The sequence below is a fragment of the Brugia malayi genome (genome assembly GCF_000002995.4).
Source record: "Brugia malayi strain FR3 genome assembly, contig: Bm_008, whole genome shotgun sequence".
Classification (NCBI taxonomy): domain Eukaryota; kingdom Metazoa; phylum Nematoda; class Chromadorea; order Rhabditida; family Onchocercidae; genus Brugia; species Brugia malayi.
This window is the reverse complement of record NW_025062285.1, coordinates 463683-485098: the sequence shown is the minus strand read 5'-3', so window position 1 is coordinate 485098 and position 21416 is coordinate 463683. Positions and strand designations below refer to the sequence as shown.

Here is a 21416-nt window from a genome sequence, read left to right as displayed (position 1 = left end):
TTCCGATTAATTACAATCTTTTGAAAAGCTACACGGCATTCAGTTATGAACATTTAATATTACTCCTAAATCTATTGCCACATTTATCTATCTCTCAGCAAAATATTATCATTTTTTGATTAACCAGCGCATGCATCTTCCGATAAAAGATGCAGAATCTTGGCGCAAATCGGAATGTCCGTTAAGTTTTCCACAAGATACCTATCTATCAATTCTGACTGCTAAATAATGAAAACAATTTCTTTATGTTAGGATTTTTTACCGTAATTGAACCACAAGCTACTCATAAATTAACTGATAATAGCAAGAAAACCAAACAGAGCTACGCTCTAACTTGCATTACAACCAACCCGTCTTCCACGTTCAACATCGTCGTCATCGCCACCCTGCACAGCTAATCCTATAGACGCAACTACCATATCGAATATACCTGTATGCATTCGCTTCTGATTCGCTGCTGAGAGAGACGTAAGACGATGTAACTCACGTCCTGCTTCTCTGCTGTCCTACAAACGGTAAACAACGATACATCACTCTATGAAAAAAAGTGTAGCTAACAAAAATTGAATTTTCAATAATCTCTACAACAAGCACAATATTTCTAAAATCTATTCAAATCTATAAAATAATTATCTTCTTAAATTAACAAAAGAACTATTAGAGGAAACAAGAGATCTCTCCGCATCCTTAATACATACGAAAAGTCTACACCACCAGGTGAGAATAAAATTTCAAATCTTGTCCACCTAACTTGATCCCTTTGTAATTGTCTTTTTTGTTTTAACGAACAGAACTAATGTAACTATTTTTATCTAAACAGTAACTCTATCAACAATGCTTAATGATAAATACATGATTTACCTTGAAAAGCTGATAACAGCGTTCCTAAGCTAACGACTGGCAATGTTTCTGAATGCTTTATGAAATTGATGAAATCAGAGAACTAATTCAGACATATTTTAGACAATGGAAAATACGAACCCTTTGAAAATCCTCATGAAGTGGTTCCCAGAACCGAATGACATGCTCAATTCCGGAGGTTGCAAGCAATAAAATTGATGGATGGGGTTGTACGCAATTCAAAATATTCATATCTGCTTCAAATCCTTTTATCAAAGCACCTGATTTCCTCTCCCAAATCAGCAATGAACCACAATCACTACCTGCGGCGATATATTCATCCCTACCACCAAACCAAACAGCTTCCTGATAATTAAATTTTGATAGTATTACATAAATCTGTAAACAGTGTTATACGTAAGAAAGTACGGGACATAGAAAAGAAAAACCAAGAAGAAATTCATAGAAAATCCATTACAAAGCATACTTTTATATCGGTATTGGTATTGCAATGTCCACATAACCGCTGAACGTAGTCTGAACAACCATTTGAAGTCCAAGTTTTTTGCCCTGTAGGATCAGTTTGTAATACAGCATCTAGCCTATCGCAAGAATGCTCATCAGGAAAGCGTTCCTAGAAAGATTTGATATGAAGTCATACTATTTCATCCTCATATTAAATGCTAATGCATAAGCGAAGCACAAATTATATTCTATTATAGTGCAACGTAGAATCTTATTCTAGGTTTTAATAAACCACCCAGAACATCAGCTAGATCCAATGGATTAAATTCATAAACCAGTGTTCTCAATTATCCGTAAGATTTCGGCTGATGGCACACAATTATTTTATTTCTGAATTATTCTGAACAGCTTCGGAATTTTTCCCACTATACCCTATTGCTCCAGTTCAATTATGATTTAGTAATGATCCGAGATATTAGTAACAAACGGATTTTACTACTTAACATATGTTACAAATGAACCTTGAATAGTTTTGAAATTTTCCTCGCCATATCATATTGCTTCAACTCAATTAAGGCTCTAGTAATTCGGTAATGTACTTTGCTATTTCTTGGTTCAATTTTTAAGGCTCGTATCAGGTCTAGCAGTGCAGCATATGCGTCACCATCCCATAACCTTCGCAAATAGCTCGCCCCACGATTTGCTAATAGCAAACATAAATCCATCGAATGAGGATGTCCACGTGGTGGATCGTGCCTGAACAAAGCCTACCAGAAATTTTAACTTTTTTAAGCTGAAAAAATTCCTTCCAATAATGAAAAAAATTTTTTGAAACAATCCGAATTATCCCAACTTCGGAAGAAAATGTCTGTTTTTTTAAAAATAGATATCTCCATAATTTTCCAATAAAAATTCATCCTAAATGAAACTGAAATCTAAAAATTGATGCCGAGACTTAAAAGACTCAACACATAGATTTTGCTCTCTCCATGAAACTCTATGAAAATTCATGCTAGAAATTTAATGAATCAGCAATCAGCATATTCAACATATTTTAAATTTAGAAAATTTTGAGATGGGCAGCTTACCCACATAATTTCTCACAATCGAGAATTGTCTGACTGTAGATATTAATCGCATCAGTATATTCCTTATTATTGAAATGAATTTTTGCTAATTCACGCTCTCCTCTAAAAACTTCTGTTGTTGTTTTATCAAAACCAGGGAAACCTCCAGTACTCAATAAATTACGAACCGGATCATCAATGAAACTATTAAGTGACTGCAGTGCATCTGGCTCGTGTGCTCTGAAAAAAGAAAGTATAAAAATTTAAAAAAAATAATTTTGCAGTTTTGTATAATCTGAATTTCATTTAAAGCATTCATTTTAAGATGATTCCAATTCATCTCTGTGTTACCAACCAAACAGATATAAGTGAGCAGTTTAACTGTATTGAAACAATTGAGTTATGTGCAGATTTTCAATACTGGCTTCTTACTATATCCATTACTTATTCCATCAATGATCGAATCCACTAACTATACTATATTGAAAACATAGAAGGTACAATTAAGACACTTTTTAATCTCAAGTTGTTAAAAAAAAGCATTACCGATCAAGAACATTAAATATGTAAATTTGTTCTCCGCCGATATTAACAATGAGTTCATTGCCTAAAGAATTGAAACCAACATGGGTCACTGACAGTGTCCTAAACGGATGACGCGAGGATGAATCGGAGATTGGAATGTGACCTAAAAGAATGGAAAAATTATGAAAAATGGTTGTGGAAAAGGTGAACCACAAGAGACTTAAAAGAATTTATTTCCATTGTTAATAAGGATGAATGGTCTGAAAATTAAAAACACAGAAAATGAAATTAATTTGGTCCTTCATTCTTATATTCTTACCAGGTTAATATGCCAGGAACTATTCTGCGATATCCACGATACGCTCATGATGACAAGCCTACTAATACTGTTAAATCTACTCAACAAATTATGATCCTTCAAAATTCAAAAAAAAAAACCAAAAATAATAACAAAAGATGTCATGATAGAAAATACCTGGAATAACAGTAAATAATGGTTTCGAGACATTCCGTCGATCATAAAGAGGAACAGGAGCTTCATTCAAAGCAACCGCAATCATTTCTGGACGATTCTCATTTATTGCCAATGATTTACACTCTTTCTGATCAAATTCGATTAAACTTGTAGCTTTAGCGGTGCGAACATCATATTGCCTATAATTCGCTCAATCTCATATATCAACTTTTCACTAATTTCAAAGCGAAAGCTCCACTCAGGATTTAATATTCAAGTAAAATAGCGTTCGTGTGAAACAGGAAAGTAGATCTATCTTGCATCGAAGAAATGGAATTAAAAAAATTGCAGTATTCTATTTATATCTACCAAGAATAGGCATCGCAACGCCTTACAAAATTATAAAGCAAAAATATATCGTGCACAGTCTATTACTGACGAATGAGTAAGTAGTCTCGTTTAATCCATTAATCAACAAGTTTGTTAATAGTTTTGACAGAGAATAGATTTGATGAGCAAAATATATTGTAACACTAACAACAACTCAAAGAAGATCCTTACTCCTCTTGAAATTACTGCCACTGGTATCACAGCATGAATACTTACTTGATGAAACCGTCTTCTGCAGCAGACCAAAACAGATATGGGTCAGCGCGTGTTATAGCTAAACGCTTTACACGACCTCCGGACCACCATACGTAAGGCACATCAGACCGAGAGATCGAGTGCATTCTTACATTACCATCACCTGCAATATACAGTTAATGATTTTTGAATAAGAATTTTAGAACTTCACTTAAATCTCCATTTTAATCCTACAAAATCTTTATAGCCCTCGTGTAATAGCTATTAGAATAGCTTTCTGTTATTCTCAAACCATCTTTGCAATAAAGCTGAATTTCAAAAGGAAATAAGCTTTTTATTTTTCTGAAAAATGAAAAACAATTCCTGAAAAAGTAAGAAGACGTAATATAAAAAGTCTATTTCAAAAATACGAAAAAGAAAATAAAGAAATGAGAAATGCAAATCCATTAAGACAAAAGTGATGAGACATGAAGACAGAAAAGTTGAATATTTGATACATGTTTTCTAAGAAATTCGAATGCCAGTAGTTACGTGAATAGTCGTTAAATGTTGGTTACCTGCAGCACTTATCAACAAGTCATCGCTTCCACTCGGTAAAAATTGCACCGAAAATATATTATTCATATGACCGGACTTGATACAGTCCAAAGCTTTACCTTCCACATTCCACAAACGAATTTGCATATCATCGGAACCACTTGCTAATAAGCTGCAATAAAGATCGTAACTTTTACTTCTGGATGAATATATCGGAAATAATAAGTTCAAAGGCTAACCTTCCTGAAGCATTCCACTGTAAGCAATTTACACATCCTTCATGACCCTACAATTAATAAGGATGGAACTTTTTGAAAATAGAATGGGATATTTTAATTTTACATCACTTGTTGATATCTCACGTAAAAAGTTTCCTACTCTTGAATTTCTGTACTAATTTTCTTACATACTCAGCACTATCAAAGAACTGTCTCCTCACATATTCTAGCTTCGGTATCTCTTCTTTGTCTACTGAACTGAGGCTATTCTGATACTAGTAACGAATAATAACGTTCACACTTTTGTCATTTTTTACTATTTACGTCTTTAATTTAATCTTTAATTAACTTTGAAACAACGAATGGTCTTCAGTTGAGTATGATATAAAATTCAAAATGCTTACATTTGTTTTATAAAAGATACCAACGTAAAGGAATACGATTTTGCACGTTATAGAAAAACAAATTTAAAAAGAAAAATTATTAAAAATTTTTAAAAAAATTAGAAAATATAGATTTCTTATTATTAAAAACCAATAAAATGGAAAAGGCCGAAATTAGTACTAACTTTCAATGTTTTACTGTGACCAAGACGATCCAAAAAGTTCCGTGTACCCAATGCATTTCTTTGAAAATTTATGGGTCTTAAATGCAATTCGCGATAAAGAAGATTTTCTTCTAAGTGCTGTGGAATCATTGCTATTCAATTATTTCAAATAACTTAGTAAATTAAAGAACCTGAAATACAAAATTCAAATCATGAACATTATTTTAAATACAAAGAAGAAACATAGTGATAAAATATAATGCAAAAAGACACTGAAGAGGTAAACATCACAAATTAGTCAGAATATCTAACGCCAAACGAGAATTTTATACAAGCATCAAAGAACTTAGTCTCCAACAGAAGTAACACCAATATCTTATGGCAAAATTATAGCATACTTTGTAAACATCGCAATTAAATTATTGAAAAAAAATTCCTTGAAATGGATGTTTCCGGTTCCATAAGGATATAATTACAACCCACACTTCAAAACCTCAAAGAACAGGGATCCTTACAATCGACTGACTTTAATAAACACGTGAAAATTTAGAACAAATAAATCTATCTACTTTAACAAGTCTTTGCTTTAGGAATTTATCAGCTGTCATTCTTTTATGGGTATCATTCCGAGTAAGAAATAATTAATCCAAGTCTAAAGTAAACATTAAATGAGTTTTACAAATTATCATCACTCTTAACTACTAACTCTCTTGCTAAATATACAGAAATAAAGGCCACAGAGGGAAAGAGGAATTAATTCATCTTTCCCTCGTAACTAATCGATGAAGTTCTAAAATATGTACTAATCTCCTACTAGAAGATAAAATTTTTAAAGTGATAAGTCTCATAAACTTACACAAAGAAACTCCAGTCTGACAACAATCTTCTTTCTTGACGGAACACTGACACCCAAATCCCGGGAAGGAGTAGGCAACCGCACGAGTCGCAGCTCAGACAACCTTCCACAAGACAGCTATGAATCTGAAATAAATGGGATCAATGAAAAGTGCTAATATATAATAAATATATCTATAGTCGTGATCAGTATGATTTGTTTAAGTATGAAATTATAATAAACTGGAACTAGACGCGACCACAGACATTCATACCATCCTCCCTTAATTCAAAGTTATCTGAATGTAGCTATGTAGATTAAACATATGTTATATATTATAAGAAGTAGCTCTTCATCCACAAACATTTACGATCATAAGCTAAAATGAACAAAGATGGACCCAAACACACGTAACACACAGTAAACTTCTCGGTGAATTCCAAGATGTTACATCACGTATTCAGACTTCTGATGTCCGTCACGTAAAACACGCCCTTGCTCGGAAGTTTTGAAAATAACAATAGCAAGCAATTGGAAGCAGTGCTCAAATACTATTCATTCCATATAATTATGCATTGTGGTGCTGCAACTATGGGGAAGAGTCTTAACACGAATAATCACCGTATTTTATTGGCAGTTAGTCAATTATCTCGAGATGTGCTCTCATCGATTGAGACATTCCGTTTTCACTGGAGGGGTTTAAATTGTTATTTGTTAGCTGTGCGTGTTTCGGGTTGACGTGCTGGCGTTCCTCGTTCACGTACGGGTGCGTGCTTTCTCACTTGTTTATTTATGTCTGCTCTTCCTTCCCGAATTGAACGGCATGCGTGTGTCCGTGTTCTGATGTCTACAATTCTTTGAATGTTTGCTTTAGGTACAATGAATTGACTTTCAAAGTGCTAGGACATTTCACTGTTGTTTTTATCGGAATTCTATCTACCGTAGCTGCGTACTCCTGCACGTGTTCCCTCACGTGAGACTACCAAGTGACGATAGATAGAATGGTGGATTGCCACTAAGCGTCTACTTGCTGCCTTCTTTTGTTCCTTACTAAGAGAAGATTACACCTATTTTGTGCCTCTTTCGTATTGAAGTGTGCATTTCACATAATACTTTTTATCTGAAATTATCAAACTCAAATTGATACAGATCGCTCTGTTGCAGTTAGCTTCATTTCAGCTTTTAATTTTCTCTTGCCAAAATTTTATAACTCTTATCTGCTTTTTTTTCTGTTTGTTCCATAGTGGTTATGCAGGATGAATTTTGCACTGTATTATCTAACTGTAAGTAATAAAATAAATAACTAACCTCCATTTGAATTTCTCATAAGTCTTTTCGTAGTTCGTTGATTATTTTCATTACAAGCTATGAATGCAGTTCCAGATAACTGCTTCCGCAATTTCATAATAGTAAAACCGTAGCTCTCTAATGTTATGTACTTCTAATGTCGTATTTAAGGGAAAGAAACTCCCGATTTATAAATCACTTTCGGGTTATCAGCTTATCTGTCTTTTGATATTATCTTAGATGATTGATTCGAAAAAACAAAGGATCTTTCATTCTTTTTTTTTTTTTGCTTTTCCCTTTCCCACCTAGAGGAATTTTGATTCGATGTTTTCTCATGATCTAAATTTGCTGAAACACGACTTGTTCAACCTAATCTTCGTGTACATGCACACGTGCGCAATTCTACATGGTATCGTACATAAAGAAAATTTTTATTGTCAGTACCGTGAAGTCTTACCTGTGATTTTGATGCTGATGCATATCTGTTAAATGTTGGCTGAAAACTATAAAAAATATTTTTTTCGAGATATTTCATTCCTGGCCAATTTTTCCTAGCATGCATCTTTTGGATATTTCTCTGATGTCTTGGAAAGATACTTTTTTTGTGATAGTGGACAGATATGTGATTGATTATTATATAGTGCAGCAATGCCAATATTATCAATATTTCTGCTTTTTTGTCTGTTATGTTATTATCAGTACCTGTTTTTTACCAATATATTATGAATATCTGTTTTTGTCATACCAAAGAAAGAAAAAGAGTGAAGATAGGTCTTCTTTTACCATAGGTTTAATAGTTTACTACTTTTTGTCACATTCTGTAATTTATAACAATTCGACAATGATTATAGTATGTGGTCGATTTTGGATGCTTAAAATGGAAGCAAATCACAGTGTAACAAGCGAATGCGTGCATTAATTGAAACAGTTTGACATTATTAATATGGAATGTTTTCTGCTTTCCATCTGTTTAAACTTTTAGGGATTGCACTTTTGATTTTATTTTTTTTTCCTGATTCTTCCCAGTTGAGAAAGTTCTTGCTTGTTTCTTTGCCGTTGTTAAAATTCGAACATATACATATACGGGGTGATTTTTTAATCTGTCATTGCTATCATGTCGTTAAGCTGCACTTCAATTACGATATTCACATCTGCATTATATTCTCTAAGGCCACTGTTACCAATTGAAGTTACAGTTTTTTGTAGCTTCTGACGCAAAATCAACATAGGTGAATCCTTATATACTTTATGTGACCATAGTGTTTTGCATATTTCAGATGGATAAGCGCATAGAATTGGAATTACGAGGTCGGGATCCATCTGAAGTAACCGAACTGAATCTTGACAATTGTCGGGCAACTGCTGTTAGTGGTCTTACGGAGGATTTCAAGAGTTTAGAAACATTGTCAATGATCAATGTTGGATTAACTTCACTGAAGGTAGAAAAAAAAAAAAGCTTTTATGGAAATTCGTTAAAAAAATTGCAAAGTTTCTGCAGTAATTCTTGACTATTTTCAATTTGTTTTTTTTCTGGTAATTAAAATATGTTGCCGTATCATATTTTGAACTGCTGTAGCACTGATATATTTTAAACTTTTCTTCCTTATTAGGGTTTACCACCACTACCCTCTCTTCAACGATTGGATTTATCGGAAAATCGGATTTCTGGTAATCTGGATCAGTTGCTATGCTGTCCGCACATAGAATACCTCAATTTGGCTGGTAATAAAATCAGCACACTGAAAGTTTTGGAACCGCTGAAAAAACTTGAGGAATTGAGGTCACTGGATCTATTTGGCTGTGAATTAGCCACATCTGATGATTACAGGAAAAATGTCTTCGAGGTTGGTTGTTTTTCTTGGTGTTTGCTACATAGTCGACTTTGCAGTAATCACAAAGGAAATGCTATCTGGTGGGCAAATGTTGAAAACAAAGCAAACAACGAATAACTTTTCACAAAGCGCAAAAAGTAGTTCTGTGATCTTATTTTCCAAAAGGAAATAGTTGAACATATCAGCTGGTTTTGGAGATCGCTAAATGTTTGAAATAAATGGTAAAATCGAGTTATGAATATTATTTTTGGCTTGCTGAGATTGAGTTTTATCTAATAAGGATTGCCGCTCAAAATCGCATTACCCATGTGATTTTTTGAAATAGTTGCAGTCAGTGAATTATGCGGTTGCTTTTTATCCACATTAAGCAGTTAAGTGATGAAGCGCGTCCTTGTTAAATTGCAGAGTAACTTTTCATCATTCTTGATTTTTATTTGAGAGAAGCGTCTTCACTCAAAGATTTCTAGCAGAATATGCAGTTGGTTAGAGTAATAGGGAAATTTGTTTTAAGCGAGCAAATTTTGTTCTTATAGATATTACCTAACCTGAAATATCTCGATGGATATGATATCAATGATGAGGAAGCAGAATCGGACAGTGAAATCCTGCAGGAAGGCGGCGATGACGAAGATGATGATGATGGTGTTGGTGATGGACTGGACGATACCGATAACGATGATGAAGGCAATGACGACGAAGAAGACTCTGATGTTGGTTTGGATTATCTGCAGAGTTCTACTGTGATGCAGGTGTCTAATGTTTTATTTTCTGCACACGTATCAATAGAACTTCTGTTTATGGTAAAGTGTAAAAAAAATGTTTTTTGTTTTCATGTTGAGAATTGATATGTCCCACACTTATGCTCATTTAGGTTAAATGGGATGATTATGAATTTTTTGATCACTGGAATTTATTTTTAGGATGAAGATGAAACAGAAGACTTCGCTCCAGGAGATGAGGAAGAAACGGATGAAGCGGGAAGTCTACGGGGTGTGAAACGGAAACACGAAGAGGACAATGATGATGAAAATGAAGGTACAAAACGAGAAGCGTAGAATTATACTGTTCCCTACAAATGGCCACGTAACACTTTTCATTATGCGAAAATCCGTGGAAAAAAAGAAAATTTTAATATTTAAAGAATAGGTTCTTCCCGAGCAGATTTCTGGAGTGTTTCGGATATTTATAGTTTTCTTCCCAGTAGAAGACATTCGTTTTCTTCCCAGTAGAAGATCAATAAATTAAATTACGGGAAAATAGAAAATTGCTACATTGTGCCATCAGGAATGCAATCTCATTATCTGTTTATTTGTTTGCTGTTGTAAATGCCATTCTTTTCAAATTATATTCCTTGCATTGTTATTCAAAAATGATCTTAAACTTTACGTTCATTTATTCTACTCTTATATTTTTTGTTAAATCCGTCTATTTCAATTTTATTAATACTGACTTTATTTATCGATTACAATGAGTACCTCACTATTTGATATATGATCACGATGACGACTACAATTCAATATTATAATTACTCCCGCAGTGTCGTACTTTTGCATTCTGTCCGAGTTGAAGTTTACTGATCAATCGCAGAAGTTTCAATTTTACATCCTGCCCCCAAAAACTTGATCCGTTCTTCAAAAATCTACAAAAGAGAAACAAATTGGATTTTATTGTCTGTTTTGTTGGTTTATTGTGTTTTAGTGTTTGGGAATTTGTGCTAAAATTTTAACATTTGTAATATTTCCAATTTTCTTTTTTTTTCCCTGTTTACTTTTTTAACGTATCCTTATTTCTAACACTTAAAATACCACGAAAACTGAAAATAATAGATCAGTTCACCTTCCGGTTTGTATTTCGTTGTTTTAGTGTCTTTTCACAAATGTCCAGTTGTTCTTTTATTCAGAACTAAAATTTTTGTACAAAGTCGTATTTTGCATAGTAATTTGTGGGTTGACGGCTCATTTGCACTTATGGTTCATGTGGGTTTATATTCCTTTTGTTGGAAAGTACCATATGATAGAGAAAAAAAGTAAAGGTACAGATAAAATACGATCGCGCAATTTTTACCTTGTCCTGGGAACGACTTTGTTAGAATGGCTGAAATTCAGAATTTAAAAGATTATGTGGAACAGCACTGAACCCGTAAACAAAAACCACTAATTCACTAAAATCACTAATTCTTCCTGACCTGAAACGATCCCGCAAATGTCAGGATTTCTACATTGTATTGTCCTTGATCAGAAAGTGACTCCTTCAGTTCTTGTAGCTTCTTTAGCTTAAAAGAAACACTTGACGCCCAATCTACTTCATTTAAAAAAAAAAAAAATTAAGTCAAATTATTTCTGAATTTGTTACACAAGAAAACGTTCCTTCATGAGTTATTCTTTCATTTCCTTTTTCATCAAATAACATTGAAGATAAGCTAGTCAAAACAAAATTCAAGATGAAAAAATTTAAGACAAAAAACAATGGACGGTTAAAAATTGCATTTCATAAAAATAATAATAACGGGCTAAAATTGTTCACAGCAATTACATTTCAACTTCATCCATTCTGAGGTGCTGTTAACTATCACAGTAAGCATTTAATAGGCTACACAATCACTCACTGGGGTTGAGATGTGAGAAAAAATACAACTACGAAAAATTTTATAGGAACTATTCTGGTTCTGGTCGAGATTATATGTATTCACTGATGCTTCGCTATAAAATTACTAAATGTGCAATCTTGAACTTCCATTTTGATTAACAATTTGCATAACACTGCTCAGTTAGTCACTCGACACAAAAACTGCATGACTAATCGAATCAATACTGACACATCATTAAGCCATTTCATGGAAAAAACGTATAGCACAACAGTCAGTCATACTATTTCTTGACTGAACTAATCACTTTTCAAAAATACGTGGAAAAGAATAGGTCCATCTATTCGGCGAAAAGTCCGTATGAACTATTATTCGCTTAATTCTTTGCATGATGATGATGATGATGATGATGAATGGATCATTCAATCTGAACTCACTGAAAATATGACCACGTATACCGATTTTTTTCTTTTTATAAGGTTAGTTTTTATGAGGTTCATGTTTACCTATTTAGTTCGATCAAATTACCGATCAAAACTTACAGGATAAAGAATACAAACCGAAAGTTCTCCAAACAAGTGTTAATAAAATTAATTCCAGCAATAATCAAAATGTAATCAAATATAATAAAATTAATTCCAGCAATAATCAAAATGTAATCAAATATAATGGAAGGCATGAAAAACTTTTCGTGCAAATCTTACAAAAAAAAAAGAAAAAAATCAATGTACCACCAAAAAATAATGTGATGGTTTTCCAATCTATGAAAATTCAAGCAGTTCACAGTTTTGCTTACACTATTATAAATTTTAATGGTAGAAAAACTGGCCTGTGCATCATGTACAGCCTCAAAAAAATACAAAAGTTGTAAATAGTTCGAAATTAAAAAATAACTATTACAATCCAGTAATCAAAATATATATTTGAGAATTAATTTTGATCAAAAGATTTGAATTCCAGTAAATAATTCCACCCCATCTGCCCGCAATTAAAATAACTTTAGGCTTATGAATTGATGAAAGAGCAATAGCCATTACAACAGCTACTTCAACCAAGAAATCTCTGGTTTACTGGATCATAAGACAGTATTATTAAGAAATGTTTTAAAAAGAAAGTACTTGGAATATGAAGAAATAATTCTCAACTTACGAGAAAAAAAAACCTAAACATTAACAACAGCAACAACTTTACGGAAATCCGAACATTCAAAGAAAAGAAGAATGATATTCGAAATAAAGTTATGGATGTCATGTTACTTCACTATCATTTATACAGCTTAGAACCGAAAATGGGAATTACTTTGCCGAATATTTTGTTGTTAATATAAAAACATAGATATTAGATTTACAATTTGACTTTGGACAAGTAATCTATTTCAGGTAATAAGCCAGATGAAACTTTCAATTTAAATAAAATGCATTAAAGTATGGTACTGGTAATTTCGAACATAAGTTTTGGCTAATAAAAAAAAAAAAAAAAAAAAAAAAGGAACAACAGTAATTCAAAATGCTAAAACAAATTAAACATTCAACGGAATTTTTCAGAAACACGTCTGCTTAAATTGAAAGCAAATAAAATATTACATGTGAAAATGCTTACGGGCTTCCTGCAATCTTTTACGCATATCCAAGACACGTCGCTCTTGCTGCTGGATGTCTTGTTCACTGACTGACATGGCCTAAATAAAAACGAAGTTGCTCCTTTAAAATGTGCCATCTTCGATTGTGAAACTTATTCAGCGTTCAAATAAAAGCTTTTAAAACATATTCTAACTATTCGTTTAAAACCATACAATTTAAATCGTCAAACCATACATCAAAATGTTTAATACCAGATTTGCATACCATTTGTCCTTTTTCTTGAATTCAAAACATCTAATACAGTTCACTTACAGCCTTCCCCACTACACAACTAATTTTTAAGTAGCTAAGAATCTCCAAAAACTAGTTCTAACAATACCATTTCAGACAATTCTGCATACATTAATACACGTAATCATTCTGAAGCTACCGCATTTCAATTTACCTTTGATATGACCCGCCAATACTGCCTTACTGTAGGTAGTTAAAACTTAAGTATGGGAATGGAAATAAAAGTCCAAACATGTTTGAAAACCAACTGTTCGAGAACTAAAATATTACTTATAATGGTCAAATAAATATCTGATTTTAAATTACCATGTTCCATTTCTATCGTGAAAAAGAAATTAAAACTTACTTAGAATTGATAAAGTGCTCATCATTTCCATTCATAGAGCACAAGCTACATCAAATCTTCGATTTTTTGATTCTTAACGAACAAAAGAACCTACTTGAATAAATGGCTGATCAACATTTGTACTGAATGACGGACTTGATTCGAGTTGCTTTTTAGTAGCAGTTTGTCCAGTAATAACTGATGCGCCAAATCCATGCAGCGCAGAGCATAACGATGCTGCCGAGCCATCAGTACCAATAATTCCTAAAGCCGGCTCCATTTTACCCGCTAAATCCAATTTATGAGAAATATGCTCATTGTCATCAATCGTTATACGGTCAGCATTACAAACTGGTACCATTGCACACAGATTTTCCAGAGATTTAGCCCAATACAACTAAAAAAAGATATTTCTGTATGAAATATGTCATAAAGCCCACTACTCATGTAATAAATAAAAACTGGTTGGCTTCAACTATCAACCGAATAAGATTTCACGGAACATAAAAATTAACAAATGGTAATCAAGTTACTGGAAGTAAACAACAATCAACCAAATAAGACAAAATCAGAGAAACCGAGGTTAACATCATATTAACCAGCTCGCACTAACCTGTCGTGGCTTATCAACCTTATTTTTCAGGTTACTGGATGCACAAACACGTCGTAACTGTTCATTAGTTGGATTCTTCGTTTCACGACTTGTCGTATGCACCAACGTAACAGGTTGCTTGAAGATAGATACCGTTTTACGCCATGGAGCATTCAACGGTCCATCAAAGCCACTTTTTGCAATTACAGCAACTCCACGATCTTTGCCATTTTTCATGCCACGCTTTGTCACCGACAAATTGCCTGCTTCGGAACCTTTTGTACGACCCATAAGATAGAAGGGATAAACCCTCAGAAGTTAAAGAAGAAAAAAGACTGAAATCCAATTTGAGATTTAAACTTTGTCTCTAACAATCGAGAAGCAGTCGTAATATACATATGTCGTAGCATGCCAGCTATCAGAGCTTTCTGTCACGACCAAACGAACAATGTAAGTTCATCTGAAATCCGGAAAGAACTTATAGTGAAGCAGCTTAACACTAACAGACTTCAGGCCACTGATAACTTTCCTGACCTAATCACACCTACGAACAAGGGAAACACAAACGGCGCTTCCGCGTGCTCAGAACTTATCAGTCACCTGTCACTCACTCCTCTTCACAGCTCTTCTGATATCCCTACCTCATAACCATACTACCAATCACCGACCATTCATCTGATGTGCAGTCTCCGCTGTCCACAGTAACGGCTAAAGTGCTGCGGAAGAACCCAGCAAACTCTACCCCAGTGCCAACTACTGCGAACTCTCGGTCTTCCCCCTAAATGTCTGCGTTTGCGACAGAGAACACTAACTAACTGGGAGCGGAATAGACGACAGAGTACAAGGTGAGAGTGGGGACACTTCGTGCGTTCGACAGAGAGAACTGCTGGGTGCAAAAATACTTATTAATCGGTGACAGTGACAGAAGTTGAGAAGACGAAGAGTGCAACGAAGGAGGAGCAGACGAGAAACACTTGAGGAGGTCACGAGAACGACAGTTTGTTGGAGGAAGAATTAAGCTGCGTAATGCGATTGCAGAAGGCGGCCTGCAGGACCGTCCTTCCGTCCGTCTCATTGCCGTGCCGCTGATGACAGAAATGCGCAGTTCGGATACGTAATGCAGTGTTGCTTCGCATGCATATCTTGGGTAAGTGAGACTTTAGGTGGGAATGTGAAGAGGTCGATATTACTTTCTTGTGAAATTTTGAAGGACTAAGAGCAGTTGTTTCACTGAACGGAAAATCACATACAACAAACAGGTGCGCTTGTAAACAATAATAGTAACTGTGGATATCAGGTGAGAATACATGGGAATCGGTTGAGTCTAACATAGCTAATTTAGGGAATTTTGTTACGAGAAAGCATGTGAGATGGCTTCTAGCTAAACAAATAGATAAGAAATAGAGAAATGGCATGCACTGCATGCATCGTTATGGAAGATTTGAATCTTAATATCATCTCATAGAATAAGTTAATTACCTCGAAGAATTTGCTGTTTTATAGTACGTAGAAAGTTATTTTACAGAAGAAATTATTCGATACTGTAATTTATTCACGAAATGCAGTAAACGCAGTAAACGTTATCAACGAAAAGAACGAATCACTAATGTTATCTGTTCCACAAACTTCTCAGGTGGAAATATATATTGTTTTTTAGTTTTAAATATTTCCTAGTGACTTACGAATTCGTTCTTAGCTTTTCCATTCGTTTTTTTTTTTTTTTTTTTTCTTTCTGTGGAATGCTTAGTTTCACAGCCTCTTTATGTTTAATTTAGAATACCATTGATAAATATGAAAGTTGAAAATTTAAGTGATTTTCAATTATTTTCTTTTCCAGTCTTATTTGTTTAGGGTAAAGTTTCTGAGACTAGGCGTTTGAAAGTTGCTCTTGCAAGTGGTCGAAGCTTAATGGATTGGATCAAGTTGACATCATCCAGAAGTATCGCGGCAAAGATAAAACGAGATGTCGATCATGTTGAGCTCAGTAAACATGCAAGTGTTGGCGACTGCTGGATTTTACTCGGTGAAAAGGTAAGTCAAAGTAGGAAATCTTTTTAGGTCGTTAGAATGGATTTGCTGTTTGACCTGAAATTTCATTTTTGGGTTTGAAATTTGTGCAGTTGGAAAGCATTGTTATTGAGTTAGAAATTTACCCATTCTAAAGTTTTAACTTTGGTGTTGATATCAGGTGTACGATGTGACAGATTATTTGGCATTTCATCCAGGTGGTGTTGAGGAGCTAATGCGTGTTGCTGGTACGGATGGTACAGATCTTTTCAACAAGATGCATGCTTGGGTTAATTATGACACAATGTTGAAAACTTGCTTTGTTGGTACTTTCAACGGCGATAGATATAAATGTATTTCATTATGATTCCTTTTTTTTTACATCTTTAAAATTTTTTATGATGAGAACAAGGGATTTTGTGGCTTACTGAAAATTCATACAAATATATTGCCAGTTTACGGCAATCTGAAGGATATAAATTGCTTAAGATTTGATTTAAATAAGAAATTTGAAAATTAATTTTTAGTACCCGAGCCGAAAACAACGAATTTTACTGAAGAAACAAATTCAGACATCGTCAATTTTGAAACAGCTAGGGTAAGGTATGGTATTTTAGCAAAGGTCGCTTAACGTTCGTTTTTCACGAATCAGTAAAATAGTTTGGTTCTTTGTTATTTGTAAATACGTTAAAAAAAATCTAAATCATGTTTTATATTCTACATACTGCAGGTAATTGATGTGCTATATGTAAACAAATATGTCTTCATTATTACTTACTATTTGCTAGCAATTAGCAGTATTTCTTTCGGAAACGTAGTTCAATCTTTTTGCAGTTTTCTTTTTTTTTCTATTCTCTTATAACATTTATAGCATGCTGTATAAAAAAATGTCCTAGTTTTCCTCTAACTTTGTGATTTTCTATTTTTCTGAAAGTATTATTTCCAGAGCAGAAGTTAATTCTGACGGTCAGTTATCAGTAAGTTGTCCGAAATGGGATCAGCTGAAAGATGAAAATGTATCCTTGGAATTTACGGAGAATGTGCTGAGACTCTTATTGCATTTTTCTTCCGGTAAAACAGAGGCATTACAATGGAGTAAGTTCTGTATCATTGTTCTGCTTGCTTTGCTCTCTATATTCCTGCTTTTTACTTCTTACCTTCGCTGCTCATCTTTCACTCTTTGTTTTTTTTTTTTTCTTTTTGCTGTAAGTAATTCTTCACGTTTTACTATCCATCAAACATCATTTGACATATGAAGTTATACTAGGTACTTCTGAAATAATTTTTCTTATATTAACGCTTTATCTTTTTTATTTACTTTTGCGGCTTTCTTGATAGTATATGAGTCTTTTTATCGGCGAAGGTCAGAGCAGTAGTTGGACATTTTATCCACCTTTAACAATGGAAGGGCTGAAGTTATTTGTAAATTTATGATTTTATTTTGTTGAGTGTATTAATTTTATGGTTGCTACTCCAAATGTACGATCTATCGCAATTCTGAATTGTAAGTTTGAGAACTGGTCCACATAATCACACATTTAGTATTGGCATATCCTTGAACGTCTTTTTATCTTTTTTATTTATTTATTTTTTTATCTTTATTTTCGACTTTTTATTTGCAGTTCATGTTAAACATTGTTTAGCACATATATTTCTTCCTAGAAATGTTTTGAAAAGTAAAAGCACATTTTGCTGATGAGTGTTCTATACATGGAAGTGCAGAAATTCCCTCGTCTTATTGTTTTCTGTTTAATTGCAGCAAACATATCAACAGCTTTTTTTACTGAACCTTTTCGTGTTGGTATTAATGACAAAGCAATATTTTTGTCATATAAAATGATTGATGAGAATATCAGTCGTCAGTGGACTTCGGGATCGTATCATTATAAACCAGGTATCGTCTTTTTCTTTTCGTAAGACGAAAGGATGTTTTATCTTTTTTACTAATACTTTTTAAAATTTAAATAATTCTCCATAAGCATTGCTTGCTATATATATAATTCTTGTATTAGAAATACAAACATTGCCATTTATTTCGGGTTGAAGCAGATGCTGCATTATATCATTTTATAAATCCTCAAATTTTAGTATTGAAGTATCGAAGTTGTGTGATATTTGAGATGTATGATATAACACACGATACTACTTCAGTTGTTTTGCAAATGGCTTCTCACTGTCGTTTAATGATACCTATCGGGCATCACGTTCTGCTGCGGATCTGCGTTAATGGTGAAATCTTATTCAGCAACTGCTAACGTCATAAATTTAATCCTTTTCATATTAGGTTTTACATTGAGCTTAAAGACTGAACGAAGTTTATATGAGAAAACTTGGAATAAATATCATATCTAGGTGACTTCAGGAATTCGATGCAAAAATTGAAACAAGCTTAAAACAAGTGGATATTTAAGATTTAATTAAATTAGAATAGGTATTGTATGGATTTGAATTTTAAAGGAATTTGAAGTTGATTTGGGAGAAGATTTAATGTGTTTCTACTGTAGGAAGTTTGATCGAACGTCCATATACTCCGGTTCTTGTGTCGGAAGATGGGCAGTTCATCTCATTTATGATAAAATTTTATAAAAATGGTGTTTTCACTTCAAAATTGCGCAGCAAAAAATGTGGTTAGTTATAAATCTCGTTTGACTTTTTGTGTATTCGAATATTTCAGTGCGAGCAGTTTAAATTCAGACTTTTTAATGAATCGTTTCTGCCTGTAGTTGTTGTGCGTGTTATACTATAAATAAAGCTTTTCAAAGGGAATTTATTATCCATCAAGTAATTCGTTGCAGTTAACTTTCGGGATTCATTTGTTTTTAAGGGGATTTGATCGAAATTAGCGATGCGTTAGGATGTTTTAATGTGTTGCCCGATTACCCTGGTATCGTGTTAATGCTCGCAGCTGGAACGGGTTTAACACCCATGATTCGATTTATGGTTAAACGTTTGAAAAATAATAAAAAGTATGACTTGCTCTGTTTCATTTAAAGAAATTAGGCTGACATCTTTTTCGGATGTTTTTAAGTCTCCTTATTATTTATATATGAAATATTTGTGAAGTTTTCTCAAAAAATCTTTCTTTGATTAATTGATTTAATTATTTTGGTTCCTGTTCATTCTTAAGATGTCATTTTTTAGGGCAACTATAATTCTCTTCAACAGAAAGGAGATGGATATTGTATCAGACGACTATTTTACGAAGTGTGAAATGCCACTGAGTCATCCTTTGCTAGAGATAAAACATTGTTTAAGTGAAGCTGACGAGAAATGGGATGGCGAAAAAGGTTTTATTGCATTTGAGAAACTAACATCTACTTTATAGAGAATTTCTAAAGTACTAAAAAATTGGATTAAATTGGAGTCTTGGAGAAACTGAACAGAATTTAATTTATCTGTAAGTTATTTTTAGGCATTATTTCGAAGCAAATACTTTCAAAATATATTGATGAAGATGTGAAAAAAACCGGTTATCGAATATTAATTTGTGGGCCTGATCCTTTCATTAGTCTTGCAACAAAGTAAGCACATTTTAATGAGTAAAATTTATTAAACGGTATAGTACTATTGTGGAAGGGATTTTCTATGTAAGCCATATACAAGATTGTTGTTATGTTATGTTGACAACACTGGTGTTATGTTGATGGATTCAGATATTAATGAGATGCTGTCACTGCTCTTTTCCAGGTTGTGATAAAAATAAATTTTGCTAATTTCAGATTGTTGAGAGAATCAGGAGTGTCTCTGAAACATATTTATATTTTCCAGAGTTAATTGAGGCAGCCATTTGCTTTAAAGCAAGATGATTTCAAATTACTGGATGGATCTTTACATTAAAAAGTTAATTTAGACTTTTGTTCATTTCATATCTTAAAGAGTGTAACTTACACATTTTTGTTTAGGGAGTTTGTGTTCCGGTTTTCTCATCGGACATGAATTTCCCATGAGGAAACCATTTTTTTTTTTGACCACTTTCCTAGGTAGCTCATGAACATGACGTGCTTTCTGTGTTTGAGGTTATTGACTTCTTTTTAAGGCCGAATTCTTTCTTGAGGAGTTTTAATGTAATGAATTGTCAGAACGTGTTTTATTCTATAATCGAGTATTCAAGACTTGCATGATTATGGGACTTTATATTTCAGGTATCCTAGTAGTAGTCTCTTTTGTGTTTTCTTTGCATTCAGTTTGTCCTTGAATTGTTACAATTTAGATTTATTCACAAGTTCAAATAAAATATTTTGGTGAAAAGTCAATATGGTTTTAACGTTGCATTCAATATGGTGTTTCCTTTTCAGAATGGTTCAAAATGCATGAAATTTCGAGTATTGGTGATGTATATTTTGCTAACTTTCTCTAGGAAAAAAATTGTGAAATATGAATCTTATTGAATCTTGAACAAGAGCTTTTTATATTTAATCCACCAATCTTATCGCTGTCGTAAACATCATACTTTTGTAGCTTTCTTTATGAGCAAGTAATTGCTTCTAATCGATCTAGGTATGTCATTTACTGAATTTAATATGGATAAAATTTCTTTCCCTCTACCATTGTTTGATTGCTGTTTAGAAGTTACCATACTGCGAATATCTAGATCGTACCAACAGCTCATAGAATGCGAATCTGGAATAGTTTACATTAAGGAATTAGGACTTGAAACTTAAAGTGCTCTTTTTTTTCGCTTGATTAGAAGTGTCTTGAAAAACTGTAATCCACTGATTTATTTCCTTATAAAAATGAAGTGATACGATAAGACTTCATAGGATATTTCCCGAAGAACTCATCTATTAACAATTCTCAGCAGTTAGTGGTGGATGCATAAAGAATCGTTAGTGATCACTTTCTTGA

General features: G+C 33.4%; 5 protein-coding genes across 6 annotated transcripts; 2 read left to right on the top strand and 3 right to left on the bottom strand.

The window, feature by feature from the left end:
- Positions 1–329: 329 nt before the first annotated feature.
- Bma-adpr-1 (WD and tetratricopeptide repeats protein 1, putative) lies at positions 330–5388 on the bottom strand (the record flags this gene model as incomplete). Its single annotated transcript, XM_043082771.1, has 11 exons — positions 330–506; positions 982–1206; positions 1328–1474; positions 1827–2061; positions 2394–2612; positions 2919–3060; positions 3373–3551; positions 3958–4099; positions 4494–4645; positions 4713–4759; positions 5260–5388. The coding sequence occupies 11 exons, from the start codon at positions 5386–5388 to the stop codon at positions 330–332; spliced, it is 1794 nt and encodes a 597-aa protein (XP_042938705.1).
- Positions 5389–6780: 1392 nt separating this feature from the next.
- Positions 6781–7478, bottom strand: Bm10750 (Uncharacterized protein; the record flags this gene model as incomplete). Its single annotated transcript, XM_001896634.2, has 2 exons — positions 6781–6920; positions 7382–7478. The coding sequence occupies 2 exons, from the start codon at positions 7476–7478 to the stop codon at positions 6781–6783; spliced, it is 237 nt and encodes a 78-aa protein (XP_001896669.1).
- Positions 7479–8637: 1159 nt separating this feature from the next.
- On the top strand, positions 8638–10247 carry Bm5853 (Leucine Rich Repeat family protein; the record flags this gene model as incomplete). Its single annotated transcript, XM_001896635.1, has 4 exons — positions 8638–8799; positions 8971–9204; positions 9726–9941; positions 10113–10247. 4 exons carry the CDS (start codon positions 8638–8640, stop codon positions 10245–10247), a joined length of 747 nt encoding a protein of 248 aa, XP_001896670.1.
- A 1951-nt stretch (positions 10248–12198) lies between these two features.
- Bma-mbd-2 (MBD3 protein, putative) lies at positions 12199–14855 on the bottom strand (the record flags this gene model as incomplete). The annotated part of the gene is made up of 4 exons (XM_001896636.2): positions 12199–12212; positions 13376–13454; positions 14088–14369; positions 14586–14855. 4 exons carry the CDS (start codon positions 14853–14855, stop codon positions 12199–12201), a joined length of 645 nt encoding a protein of 214 aa, XP_001896671.2.
- Positions 14856–15681: 826 nt separating this feature from the next.
- Bm6737 lies at positions 15682–20345 on the top strand (the record flags this gene model as incomplete). Of its 2 annotated transcripts, XM_043082770.1 has the most annotated exons (13): positions 15682–15711; positions 16090–16197; positions 16416–16595; positions 16753–16924; positions 17099–17174; positions 17518–17666; positions 18331–18465; positions 18660–18800; positions 19076–19198; positions 19396–19537; positions 19713–19858; positions 19984–20092; positions 20291–20345. In XM_043082770.1, 13 exons carry the CDS (start codon positions 15682–15684, stop codon positions 20343–20345), a joined length of 1566 nt encoding a protein of 521 aa, XP_042938704.1. The 2 variants fall into 2 exon arrangements, with proteins under 2 accessions (XP_042938704.1, XP_001896672.2); XM_001896637.2 differs by lacking the exon at positions 15682–15711 and having other exon boundaries at positions 16171–16197.
- Between the last annotated feature and the right edge of the window lie 1071 nt (positions 20346–21416).